General features: G+C 39.6%; 1 protein-coding gene across 5 annotated transcripts in view; it reads right to left on the bottom strand.

The window, feature by feature from the left end:
- The window catches only part of NTRK3 (neurotrophic receptor tyrosine kinase 3), a 511401-nt gene that overhangs the window by 121492 nt on the left and 374967 nt on the right, over positions 1-14942 (bottom strand). Inside the window, exon 13 of one of the 5 annotated variants that reach the window (XM_070761943.1) lies at positions 7100-7221. The exons of the other annotated variants lie outside the window; for them this stretch is intronic. Coding sequence (XP_070618044.1) covers positions 7100-7221 — 122 coding nt within the window. Of the gene's footprint in view, positions 1-7099; positions 7222-14942 lie in introns of those variants that run through there. 5 annotated transcript variants of the gene reach the window in all.

A 14942-nucleotide genomic window follows, 5' to 3' on the forward strand; every position in this document is an offset into this window, starting at 1 on the left:
TGGTTTAACACCTCGGAATTCTATACCTCTATTGAGATTCCATATGGGCTCATGTATATTGTCCTGAGCTGCCTTCATCATCAATTCTGATTCCTTCCCATCACTCTTGACTACATACTGGATTTCCTGTATGACAATGTTTTACTCCTCTGGCTGCTAAATGGGATCCACCATTCTTCCAAAACTGATAATCTGACATTCTTGTGACTCTCTGCACCTACACATTTCAAGTTGTCCATTAAATTGCAGGCGTTCTGCTTCGTCTGACTTCTACAGTCATACATTCTACTTAACTTAATCTCTCCAGTCCTGATTTCCCTAAATTGATCCGGTCTACCAAAAAGCAAACACTCCACAATGCCTCAAATATGTCACCATTAAAGCAGTATTTTGACATAGGGCATATGCGTTCAACAGCAAGAGCTAAATTCCTCCAAGAGAAAAATTATTTCATAATTGACACATTAACACTCCACTTGTCAGAATGTCTGGATCACACCTGACTGTGAGAGCCTTTTCAGAGGTTGTGTGGGATCCAAAAGGTAGATGAATAAAGTCTTCATAATGTAAGGAAATTACTTAAGTCATCATAATCTTCAAAGAGCTGTCCCATATGCCTTCCTTATCATGACTTTTGAAAATAGTCTAAGCACAACCTCTCTAATCTAACAGGAAGTCTTTCTGTTTGAAAATATTGGCTCCCTCGTTTGTTTTTAAATTAGAGATATAGCTCAATAGATAAGTGACCTTTCCTAGTTAGGGAGAAGACTCAACATTTTCGTTCACAGAATGCACACCAAAAAATAAATACTATTTTTTTTAAAAAAGTGACTATCTTTATTTAACAATGGAATGGCAGAGTAGGGCACAGACGATCAAACTTCAGAACTATTAAACTCTTGTGTATCAACTCAATTTCTTGATATCTATGGAGTTCCTCAGCCTTCAGGTCATGGTTGTCCCAAAGGTGCCTTTTCAGGCGGAAACTGGACTTTTTGAGCTGAAGAAGCTTCTTGGATGAGAAGAGAAATGTCTTCAAAGAAAAACCAGAAATGCCAGTTGCCTCTTGAAAAAACACCTTTGGGATATCAAGCTATAGATATAGAATATTTATAGCTCGGGGTTGAAATGAGAGTTCCTTGGTACTCTGAACTTTGTTTTCTTGCAAACATTTCATGACCCAACTAAGTAACATCATCAGCACTAGAAGGGATGGGGGGGGGAGGAACAGGAAGAGGAGGATCAGGAGGAGGAGGAGAACAATGACTGTGGGGTCGTTGGTGCTCTCTATAGCAATAGTAATAGCATTTAGACTTATATACCACTTCATAGTGTTTTTACAGTCCACTTTAAGCAGTTTACAGAATCAGCATTTTGCCCCCAACAATCCTACCCACCTTGGAAGGATGGAAGGCTGAGTCAACCTTGAGCCGGTGTTGAGATTTGAACTGCCGAACTACAGCTAGCAGTTAGCTGAGGTAGCCTGCAGTGCTGCACTCTAATCATTGCATCGCCCTGGCTATAGCTGATTGTTTAGTTCAGACGTTTCATTATCCCATCTAGGTAACATCAGCTTACCAGTACCACACATAGGCATCAAATGCTTCAGAAAGCATGCAAATGTAAGGACCAGCATTGATGATCTTGCCTAGTTTGGGTAATGAAATGTCTACCAGAAAATCAACCAAACTCAGAGAGCACTAAGAACTCTGCACAGTAAACTAAAATACAATTGATTTTCGTTTAGCAAGTTGCGAGAATCTATATGATCCCCTATTCCAACTAGTACTGAATAAAGTATGCTTAGTGGATATCTCCATCAAGGTGTTGGGTTGGTACTCTGCATTTTTTCCATTACCCTATAACAGTGAGGGTGAACCTTTTTTTCCTTGGGTGCCGAAAGAGCATGTGTGCGCACTATCATGCATACACAAGTGCCCACACCTATAATTCAATGCCTGGGTAGGGTGAAAACAGCTTCCCCCATCCCCCAGAGGCCCTCTGGAGGGTGGAAATGGCCTGTTTCCCAACTTCTGGTGGGCCCAGTAGGCTTGTGTTTCACCCTTTCCAGGCTCCAAAGGCTTCCCTAGAGCTGGAGGAGGGTAAAAACATCCTCCCCCACCGTCCTGGAGGCTCTCTGGAAGCAAAACCGCCCTCCCAGAGCTTCTGTGTGAGCCAAAAACCAGCTGGCCGGCACACACATGCATGTTGGAGCTGAGCTAGGGCAATGGCTCGTGTGCCAGCAGATATGGCTCTGTGTGCCATCTGTGACACCTGTGTCATAGGTTGGCTATCACTGCCCTGTACGATTTCATGGTAAATCTTCATGGAATATGGGACCAGAATACCTCCGAGACCGCCTTCTGCCACATGAATCCCAGTGACCAGTCAGGTCCCACAGAGTCAGCCTTCTCCAGGCTCCGTCAACTAGACAATGTCATTTGGCGGGACCTAGGGGGAGAGCCCTCTCTTTGGGGGGCCTGACCCTCTGGAATCAGCTCCCCCCAGAGATTCCTACTGCCCCCACCCTCCTCGCCTTCCGTAAGAGTCTGAAGACTCATTTATGCCACCAAGCCAATGAATGTGTTGAGAGAATGCTGAGTGTATGGAATGATTGGTTTTTTTAATGCTTTTTTGGAGTTTTAGATTATTAATTAATTAATTGGATTCAAGATATATTAGATTGTTTATTATATTTTGTGAGCCACCCCGAGTCCACGGAGAGGGGCAACATAGAAATCCAATTAATAAATAATAAATTAATAAATTTCAAAAAGAGACTCCCTTATTCCTGTCCAAGAAGGACAGCCTTCAACTAACTCTGCTGAGAATCTTTATGCACTTGATAATGAATTAGCTTGTTCTATTTTCACAAATTGCTCATTACTTTAGTAGTTTGATCAGATCCACTGCTGGCTGATTACAGCTGTGCTTCACTCATACAATTCAAAGGATAGGGCTTTAAAATCCGCCTGTGCGCCTTACTTCCAGCTGTAGAATGAAATATAGAAGCGTATTTGAACCAGGCAAATGGCAGAGGAATGCTTTAGCTCAAGGAACGTCCTTCTTCCTAAAATGCAAACCTTTAGATTAGCAACAGCGCCAACAAAATAAATAAATACATGACACATTGCTGGGAAATTTATTGATCCTTTTGTCTTCCCAAGAAAAGAGTCAGTGCAGCAGTTTAATTAGAAAATAAAGTGTTTATTAAGAAACTAGACATAAAGACTTCTAGAGCCTCTGTGAAAGGGGGAATTTCCCATTTTCATAGCACAAGATGATGAACATGGAGAGAAGGGGGAAATGATTTGGAATGAGGGGTTCTTATTCAATAATGAGGTAATGATTACAATAATTAAAATTGAAATATCTCAATCTCTCTCTCTCTCTCTTTCTTCTTAAGACTCGCAACTTAAAGCCTCCAACTTTGATGGCCCAAAGCTTGGTTCTTCATTCATTTCACCCTTTTAAAAAATATATATTAATTCCTTCAAATAAAGGAATTACCACCTACTCCTGTTTTCCAGGCTCCTTCTCATCAATACTTTACCCGAAGAAAATTGTTTAAATACGCCCAACAGCAGGCTACACAAGAAAAACAAGACATAATTGTGTGAATAGGCTGCTTTGGAGGTGGGTCAAACTTAACCTGACATACAATAAAATAAAACTTTTTGAAATGTAGGAGCAAAGTGTGCTTCCAGTTTTTATTCAGAAGAAACAGTAGGGCACATCTATTAAAAGTCTGGACAACCAGGGGCTCAAATTTGATGGCAGTGGGTTCATTTTGGTTTTCTTTTCTTATTTGAATAATTTGATGTTTCAAGCTTAAGAACCAGGTGAATTTGTGTGGCTACTTTTCCAATGTTGTTAAAGCTATCTGTGGCTTTTGCACTTGACTTGATGATTGGAGCAAATTGGCAAGAAAATAAATAAAATGATACATTTTATAAATGACCCTCTTCCGCAATTTGCAGAAAAAGACATTTTGGGTGATTTTTTTAAAAAGAAAACCCCGTTAAGACATAATGCCTCTACAGTACATCTAACTCTCAAAGATCTTCAGTTTCTTCAGTCTTCATTCATCATACCCCAAGAGAGCAATTGATCAAGATAAGCAATTTTGGAAGCTATATAGCACAGCAGAAACATTTGGCAACTCTGATGGCTCAAATAATTCTCTGCAACAAGCTAAAAATCTAAACAAATCTTTTTGGTCTAGCCTGTATAACCACTTGTCCTTAATAACATTTTCACATCGTTTTCAGAACCAGTGGGAATATTTGTAATTTGGAGAGGATGCCGTGGGATATTTAAAAAATGGATGTCCCAGGGAACTTTCTTATGCCTAAATTATGAACATGGCAGTCACTCAACATCAATTTATCAAAAGGCAAAGTTGTATGGTTGTTCCCAATCACAATCCTTTAATCTTACCCAAGCTGTTCCCCATTTCTTCCTGGGAAATAGGTATTCTTCCAAATAAATTTTAACTTTGACAATAAAGCATTTCTACTTCTAAGACGGTTTTGAGGCTCAGAGGATCTGGAAGCAGATAAACATTTTAATTTTACAGCATACAGGTCCTCAACTGATGGCCACAAATGAGCCCAAAATGTATGTTATTTAGCAAGTCAGATGTAACGTAAACTTTGCTCCATTTAACAACTTTTCTTGCCACAGTTCTTAAGTGAATCACTGCCGTCATTACATTAGTAACGTGGGGGTTAAGTTAATCTGGCTTTCCCAGTGACTTTGCTTGTCACAAGATCACAAAAGGGGATTTACACGACCCTGGGACACTGCAACCGTCATAAATATGAACCAGTTGCCAAGCATCCCAATTTGGCTCACATGACTATGGGGATTCTGCAAAGGTCAGAAGTGTGAAACGTTGTGTTTTCCCAGTGCCGTTGTAACTTTTGAACAGCCACTAAATAAACTGTTGTAAATCGAGGACTACCTGTACTAGATTCAATTTTATTTTTCAATGAGATAATCATGATAATAGTAATATAAATAATATGAGATGAGGGAGTCCGGAGCACCAAAAGAATTGTCTTTAGAATGCATTTGTGTCCATAGGAAACATATTTGCTATTCCAAGTTTTGCATCTGTATATATTCCTATATAATGGATGGAAGCTCATTAAGGAGCAATCCAGGAGGACTTTTTTTTTTTGATAGGGAGAACAATAAATCGATGGAATAGCTTGCCTCCTGGAGTTGGGAGTGCTTAATTGCTGGAGGTTTTCAAAATAGACTGGACCACCATTTGATTGGGATGGTGTAAGGCCTCCTGCCTTGAGCAAGGGATTAGATTAGAAGACCTCCCTCTCAGTGTTATGATTTTATGTTCCTCGTTCTATCGCTACATTTGACCAAGACTCTCAAGAAACATATCTAATGTTGATTATTCCATTTTCCCCCCATCAGAAAATGAGGGGGGGGGATGGGGGCGGGAAGAGAAACCCAGCAGATATTTCTTTCCAGGATGGAGATCAAGGCTGGCATTCTTCCTGCTTCCATTGCAAAAGTTTGGAGATGGGAGTTAAGGTGCGAGAAAGAAGAACATAGATGTATACATAGAGATCTCAGTCTAGAATCAAGGTTTGTATTGAGGCCAGAGTCTTATTCCAATCTCCGTTTGCTTAGTTTGTATGCTTTGAGCCAACCATACATTCAGGGTGCATGACAGAATTATAATACATTTCTAACTTGGCGAGAAATTAATGGAAAGTGATCGAAGAGGAGGGGAAATGAGCCAGGAAGGCAGAAAAAGATGGCTGGTTTGCAGATTGGAGATGAATAATAATAATAATATATAAAAAAAAAACATGTGGATTTCTTCTATATTTTTTTTGTCCCTAGACTTGTTGAGATCTGCAACACCACTCTTCATCCATTCAAGGTGTGAAGCCAGGAACACCTTACCTCTCCACCATCCCACAAAACTCACTCACACATACACACAGCTGCCATCCCCAGAGATAAAGCCATTATACAAGCAGCAGGGAAAAGGCCGGTGTACAAAAAAACGGAACACTGAGATAGCCGAAGAGCAGGTCGAACGCACAAAAGGCACATACACTCCCACGCACACACAAACAGAAGATCCTCCTACAAAAAAAATTGTATTCAAAACAAAGCCATCAATATTATCTTCATCTTTTTTTTGAGGGTAAGTGTAGCAGCCTGATCCCCCCCCCTTGATTGCTTTCCATATAGATTCTAGTACAATAGCTTTATGACTAGATGGGACACAAGGATGGAGTGGGATTGGGAGGGGGGGAGTAGTGGAGGCTGCCTTCATTTTCTTTGTCTTACCAAGGGGGTCTTCACTCTGTTAACATATCTTCTGAAGCCTCATCTCTTCTTGCTTTGGAAGTATTCTCCCACAACCTTAACTACTTGCAAGCGAGAGAGAGAGAGAGTGGGTGGGTGATCTTCATTGAAGGTTGCGATGTCGCAAGGATTCCAAGGCAGAAAAGACCACGGCTTAAAATTTGCTGGATTCCGATCAGTTGCTTGGGTCTTTGTTTATTTTTTTTAATGTAATAAAATAATAAAATAAAATAAAAAGCAAAGTGCAACTGTTGCGACGCATCCTTTGAGAACATCTTTATCTCCCCCCCGCCCCTTAAACAAAAACAACAAAATATAATTTGTTGCTCTGCTTTGCTCCTGTTCTGCCTTGTAGCAACACCGGGGCCGATGGATGGAAAAGACGAATACAAGGACCAACAGAAGAGGACAACTTTCCTTTGATCTGGTGGCAGGAGTTAAAAATAAAATAAAAATCAAAGTACACCCCTTTGTTGTTGTTATTGTTATTGTTGTTGTCAGCAGGATGCAGACTGAGGTCCAATCCCACCTGGTGGTGGCTTTGATCTGCCTACAGACCATGCTTTTTGTGAAGCGTCCCATAACTCTCAAAGGGCACAATCAACAAACTGGACATTGAAACAAGGAACCTTTCCAGGAGGTGGTTTTCTTTTTTCTCTTTTTGATTTCACTTTTTTTTGTCTTTCATCTTTTTTTTAAATTTTTGCGCTGTTGATTGTGTGTGAGTTTTGTTTTTGTTTCTGTTCTTTCTTTAAAAGCCATGACGTCCTTTGCTGAAATAAACACTGACATCTTCAACATAAATGCCATGATGGTTAAGAGGATTAGAATGTCCAGGAAGGGTTATTGGATTCAACATAATTTCTCTGAAACCTAAAACGGGGAAATTGGGGGGTTTTGGGGAGGAAGGAAAGAAAACAAAAGAGAACAAAAAAAAAAAACAAGCAGAAGAGATAAAGAGTGGGAGGAAGGAAAAAATAATCTTCTTATCACAAAACAAATATTCAGACTAGGAAGGAATAGAGAAGTAGTGACATACATATAATTCTCTGGAAAACAAACTAAAACAGAATAAGATATCAGACTATCTGCAGAAGGGTTATATCCATGTGATGTATAAGCTGGTATCTTTTTGTTTTAGATATAAATCAAATATATAAAATTAAATATAATTTTAGATATAAAATCCAGTCTGTTCAAGACCAGACGCTCTCTGAAAGTGTTATGGAATTTCTGTTGTTGCTGTTCAGGAAACTTCACCTGAGCAAAATTTATTCTGCTTATTTATTTGTAAAATTTATTGGCTGCCCATCTTATGATAAGGTAACTCAGAGGGGCTTACAATATTAAAGAATTAAAGCATAGTTGCACAGATGTCCATTTTCTTTCCCTCACTGTTCACTTCTCTTCTGCGTTAGTGAAAGCTGATATAATATAGTGACAAATAAGCTGCAAGATGAAGAGAATTGGGTTTGAATTGCATCTCTGCTATGATTTCACTTAGCTTGGTTTGACTTCTCCAGTAAAGACCCGAGTGATACATGGCAGGGATTGAAAAAAAAACCCATAGTTTATGGAACTTTCTCTTGAGAAAAATCTACCAAGGCCTTTTAGTAGCATCAGCTCAGAATAAGATGGAATTTGTTTACGGGCTTTGGTAATAACAAAGGTAGTGGATATGGCTAAGACTCCACAGGGACTTTCCCTCACTTTGGAAAATAGTTCATTCAGGTGGGAATGAATCAGCTATGCCAAAGATGGCGAACATTTTTCAGTTTGTGTGCTAAAAGGGGATGTGTGCATGTGCGAGCATGTGTGCACAAGCCCACATCCATTCCCTCCCCACACACACATATGTGCCTGTTGTGCTGCTTTTTGCACTCTGGAGTCTTCAGGAAAATTTCCTGAAGCCTCCAGAGTACAGAAAACAACACAACAGCAAACTGGAAGACCACTTTTCTGAAACTTGAGTGCAAAAATCTAATAAATAAATAAATTAATTAAAAAAAAAAACATTGGGCAGTTTTTTGCATTCCAGGGAAGTGCAAAACAGAACGGAAGCCTCCAGAGAATGAAACAGCCTTCTCCCCAGGCTGAAAATCAGCTGGCTAGCACATGAATGCACACTGCAGCTGACATAGGTGGGTAAAATGAGGACCCAGATTGTGGGGGCAATATGCTGGCTCTGTTAAAAAATGCTATTGCTAACATGTCGTAAGCCGCCCTGAGTGTAAGGAGAAGAGCGGCATAAAAATAAAATAAATAAATAAATAGGGCAATGTCTCATGTGCCTACTGATATGGCTCTACATGCCCACTGTGACATGTGTGCCTTAGGTTTGCCATCATGGAACTATATGAAGCAAGTCCCTCACATTCCTTGCCTTCTCTTCACTCTCCTCCAACCAAGGATTGTCTCCAGAAAAACAGAAGCAGAGACAGGAGACAAGCAGAGCGCAGAATTGGAAATGGCCATTGGTCAGCATTGGTTTGGCCATCTTTGAGCCCACAAGAATTTAGACTCTCATGAATGAAGGGAAATATACATGTCCTAGGATAGGGGTGTCAAACTCAAGGCCCAGGGACTGGATCTGGTTCGTGGGGTGCTTAGATCTGGCCCACAGGCCACCCGAGAAACAGCAAAGGACCGACCTGTCGTACCTCTGCCAGCAAAAATAGTGCTTGTAATGGCCTCCTACCACCTCCTACCAGTGATAACGGAGCTCAGTTTTCACTGGCAGAGGGTGGCAGGAGGCCATCACGGCTGAAAATGGAGCTCTGGAGCTGTTTATCTATGTTTCTATGTTTACACTGGCAGAGTGCTTGGGCCACCACAGATGCCTCCGACACGAGTGATGTCAAGCTGGCCATGCCCAACCCACCTCTGAGATCAAATTAACCCTGATGTGGTCCTTAATGAAATCAAGTTTGACATCCCTCTCCTAGGATAACGTTGCAGGATCCAATCTAGGTTGGTTACTGGGACCAGAGATTTAGTCTTTCAAGCTTTCGGACTCATGCTAGAACCCATTCTCAGGGACCTTCTCTCTCACTAGAATTTAGGAGATGAGAATGAAGAGAATTTAGATTCTCTCTATCAAGTGGGGGTCCTGACAGTAAATTTGGAGGAACCAGAACTTCAGAAACAGTCCTCAATCAACATCTTGGTTCCAAACTACCCAAATACTCTTTTCTATTGATTTATAACCTACTGGAAGAGATCCCAGACCCCTTGGGCCTGAATGAATTCAAACTACATAGCAGAAGAGAAAAGAAGGAAACAACCTTACTTAGTTTATTTTTTATTTTTTAGATGGGATTTTAAAATCTCTGCAAAATACTGTTTAATTGTAAAATACAAGTCTACTGCGATATTTCCTGGCACGTTCTAAGGGAAGTAGAAATGTCCTCCACTTCGGTAAAACTGTATAGGGTATTTCAAATTATTTCACATCCCCAAGAATAAATTGTGGGCACGAGTATCAATGGTGTAAGAGACAGCTGACTATTTATAGCCTTGTCTGTTCTGTACAAAAGGCAGAGTAGAAAACAGCAATTTAAACCCACCAGGGTTTTAATAGAGATTATTTTTCAGTTTTTGGTTTGCAGGACTGGACATAAGACATTGTTTGCTACTTTTCTTCTTCCATTTTCATGAAAAGTTTTATTTTCAATCTCCTGCTTGATGCTAGTCTAGACTTCTAAGTTGTCTACAGCAGAAAATTATTGCCTGCATTAAACTTCTAGAAAACAGATGGAAGGTCACAACTGTGAATTTGGAGAATAACCTTTATTCAGAAGAGGCTCAAGGCCTAAGTAGAATTCTTTTCCGGGTCCTTGCAGCTTATAGCTCATATTTTTAAGCACCACAATATACCAGCTTCCAACATTGTATCAAACTGATACCAATCTGATTTGTCTTCTTCAATCTAGGGCATTCTTGTTCTGTCTAAATTGATTCAGTGCATACTTCCTAAAGATTATTTAACATCTTTTGGGATATATCCAATTTGTAACTAGTTCTGAGTAGCATTGATGCACTATAACGGTTTATCTGCTGTTCCTTTGGGAACTGATTCTCTATTTTTATTTTTGTCTATACTGGATTTTGGAAATCTGGATATTTTAGCACTTAGGAAGAAACATAAAATGGCCATAAAATATGTGCAGGTCTAAAGCAATGAAATTGGTCACCTAAATGAAAATACAGTATGTTTCTTATGTTATACTGTAATACGATATTATTATAATCCTCCATCGTATAAAACTCTTTTCAGCTGATGAATTTTAGGAAGAAATTCTGTCTAGTATTTTCCCTTGGGATTTAACAGAAGCATGAGAAACATATATAGAGAGAGCTCTTGTCCAGCTTGTAAAACAAGAATAGTATGGGTTTAAATGTGACTGGAAAAGCCATGCAAGAACACCAACCTTAAGAATTTCTTAGAGATCATCTTTTCATCATAAAAGATGCTCTCTAAGATGATCATAAATAAAAGAAACCAGTATTATCTCACTGACCTCAGCAATAACTGGTGAAAAATGTAGGGCAAGGATTTTATATGGTAATAGACTCTACCACATAATTCCTCCTAAAATTATTATTTATCCAATGTATTGAATTGGCTGCTCATCTTACCATAGGGTAACTCTAGCTAAGAGTGAAGTTGGTAGACCTCTATGTAAGGGAAGTCTTGGTGAAACATTTGTCAACAATTCTTCAATGGCTGGGCCACCTCCCCTTTGTCACTGGAAGCTGCAGAATCTATTTGTAGAGTATTTTCACAAGTATTCGGTTCCTCTCAATCTGTCTCTTTTGCATCATTAAAAAGATGCAAAAGGCTTAAAGAACGGCTTGCAAATTCACAAGGAGGCTGGTTGTGTGTACACATTGACCTGATTTATTATTTATGGAAGAGACACTAGAGTTATAATTATCCCTTCATAGAGTTGCTATCCTGTTACAATGATGTTATTTACTAACCTCCAACAAACTAAAATATTATAAAAGTGCCTGTTTTAACTATTAATGTGTACTTTAGGGCAGTCTTAAATGAGATGGAATTGATTTATGCAGCCTCCTCCATACTTGTCTGCTTTGGATAAATTGGATTACAACTCCCAAAATTTGTACTGGGTAGAAATGAATGTTGACAATATCGGAAAAAGTTATCTGAGAAACAGTGGGATGAACAACCACTAGAAGGGGATACTCAAACAGTTCTAGTGGTAATTAATCACATTGACTAAAGTCAATCTGAAAGACTTCAAGATCCATGCATTTTAACACTCAGAATCCTCAGCAATGCAGACTTATACCTAAGTCTGCATTTCTCCCAAGGTTAGATGAATAAAATCTTCATGTGTAAATGTTTATCTTTAAATGTCATATCCAGCAAGACAATCACAGCTTTCCTTGATATTCTACATTTTTGAAACAGAAGGCTGCTTTATACAGATGATATCCAGTCTCTCCTTTTCACATTTAGCTCTAGAAATAACTTTCAAATGTACGCATGGAACAAGGTATTGAAAGACGATTTGAACGTCACTTGTGAAAATGCTCTTACACATCTTCCTATATGTCTGCTGCTCCTAAACCCCATTTCATATGGATCAGAAACCAGGATGGTGTTTGCTTGGAGGTATTTCATATATATGCATTGGTCTGTGTCTACCTATATATTTAAGTGACATAAACAATGTCAACAGAAACCTGGAAATATGGTATCAATTCATTTCAAAAGGCTTCGGAATATGGATTGCATTTGGATGGTTACTGCCTCTTTGCTCCCAATACAGATAGTTCTCGACTTACAATCACAATGTGGGTCAGAGTTTCTGTTGCCAAGCAAAATAGTTGTTTAGTTATGTCCAATTTTACTATCTTCCTTGTCCTGACTGTAACTGCATCATTACATCTGTTCAGTGAACTATGAGATTGTTAAAACAAATCAGCATTCCCCCTCCCCCATTGACTTTGCTTGTTGGAAGTTGGCTGGGAAAGTCACAAATGGCACAGATGTTATAATCATAATAGCAGCAGCATTTAGACTTATATACTGGTGCTTTACATCCTTCTGTGAGCGGTTTACAGAGTTGGTGTATTGCCACCAACAATCTGGGTCCTCATTTTACCCATCTCAGAAGGATGGAATGCTGAGGCATCCTGGAGCCTGGTGAGAATCGAACTGCCAAATTGCAGGCAGCCAGCAGTCATCACAAGTAGCCCTGCAAAGTATTGCACTCTAACCACTGCGCCACTGCAGCTCATCATACAGAATTTGTGATGTTTGCAAAGTGTCTGAACAGTCACTAAACAAATGGCAGTAAGTCGAGGATTATCTATACAGCTGACAACTCAAAATATGATCAGAACTCCTTTTGCAATCCGAAATGCAAATTGAATATATTTTCAAACAAAATAGCTACTGTTTTCCTGTTCTGAATCCATTCCTTAGGCAGACACATATAACTTTTTATCTAATGTAAGAAGGGGATTCTCAAAGATAAATTGTGTGTGTGTGTGTGTGTAATATATAATATATATATATATATGATATATATACAGTGTTTGTGTGTGTGTGTGTGCGCACACACATACTCCAAGCCTATATAATACATTGTATTATGGGTTGGCTTGTAAGGTGAAAGCACAGTCATTTTGGAAACATGGCTTATGTCGGGAATCATTTTTGAAACTGGGAACAGGAGAAAGAATATCCTACCCTGGTATATTCTAGGCTATTAGAAAGCGATGGAGTCCAAAGCTATCCAAACCATTCATCATGAAAATTTCGGAGGTAGAAAGTAGGGGAGGATGTTGGAGAAAGCATTTGGTTTTTTCGCCCACGGGTGAGTGATGATATTCTTGGCAACCATGGAGTAAAGCATGAGCATGGGGAGGCTTTGATATTTGCTGATGAAGACAAAGGGCTTGGAGTGAATTACGACTGGCCTGCAAATCATGATAGAAGCCTCCTACGATGAAAAGGCAGTGGTGAAATGATGCTGCTTGGTACAGAACGGCCTTTGTTCACTGTCCCACTTGCCCTACCTTTTAATCACGCTACATTTTCTCTTTTGCCACCTTCACACACCATACACACAGACAAACACAAACAAACAAACAAACAAACAAACAAACAAACAAACAAACAGAAAGACACAAAAACACACAAACTAGTCCCTTGTCATCTAACAAGCAAATTTTACTTAATTCATACATATGGGATCTCAATCGTAGAATGATAGGGCTGGAAGGAACTGTGGAGGTCTTCTAATCCAACCTAAACAAGATCTGAAATTATATAAATGAGAATAGCATTGGACAAAGACTGGGCATATCAAATCCCAATTTAGTCACAAATCTTAGCAAGTGATTGTCTGCTCAGGGCCCAGGGGAATGAAATTAGGGGAAATCCTTATGCAAACCACCTTGAGCTGTCAGAGGACAAGCAGGTCAGTAAATAAACAAACAAATAAATAATTGGGATTGCCAGTTTTACAGTTGCTTCTAGAATATGGTTCACAAAACAAAGCATCCGTTCCTTAAAGTGCTAATTAGAGTTCTGCTTAAAATACTAAACCGGGCTCCAAGGAATATTCTGCTTGAAATATGCAGCCAGGATCTGTTTTCTGCTCTTGAGTATGACTTCTAAGGTCTTAATTATTAGTCACCTGTGGCCTTTCCTCACTCCCCCTTCAGGCAAAAAGACACTGGAATTATTTCTATGGGTGGAGGAAGGATGTTTTTACCCTAGAGGATAATACATATATTTCGAAAGAGACTCAAATGGCTGACTCTTGAGCAGGCATTGTAAGGAAGGGTTACAAGTTATTGTGATCCATGTAAAATGTTGGAATCAGTGCCACTTTGCGGGAATAAAATTGGCCACCAACTAGTACTATTGGTACATTCAAGGTGAGCCACCACAAAACTTTTTAAAGAATGAAACCCAATGAACAAAAATGTGGCAGATCCTGGTGAGAGATCATGATAAAACTCTATATGTATAGAATAGTTCGATAAACAAAGAGTCTCATTTTTACATGACTTTTCATGGAAACGCTATGTAGAAATAGGCTATGTATGGTATCTGAGGGCCTGATGGCTCAGCGGTTAAACACCCTAAGCTTGTCAGCTGGGAAGTTTGAGACCGGAGCACTGTGTGATGGGGTGAGCTCATTACTTGCTCCAGCTCCTGCCCACCTAGTTGTTTGAAAGTGTGAACATGTGACTAGTTAAATAGGTATCACTTGGTTGGGAAGCTTAACATGTTCCATGTGCCTTGGTGTATAGTCATGCTGGCCACATGACCATGGAATTGTCTTCAGACAACTCTGGCTCCCTCGGCCAAGAAATGGAGAGGAGCACCATGTCTTAGAGTCATACACAAGTGGACAGGGGAAACCTGTATAGCATTATAGCATTTAGATTTATTTACCACTTCACAGTGCTTTACAGCCCTCTCTAAGTGGTTTACAGAGAGTAAGCTTATTGCCCCCATCAATCTGGGTCTTCATTTTATCGACCTTGGAAGGACGGAAGGTTGAGTCAACCTTGAGCCTACTGAGATTCGATCTGCCAAACTA

This window comes from Erythrolamprus reginae, chromosome 10 (genome assembly GCF_031021105.1).
Source record: "Erythrolamprus reginae isolate rEryReg1 chromosome 10, rEryReg1.hap1, whole genome shotgun sequence".
Taxonomy (NCBI): domain Eukaryota; kingdom Metazoa; phylum Chordata; class Lepidosauria; order Squamata; family Dipsadidae; genus Erythrolamprus; species Erythrolamprus reginae.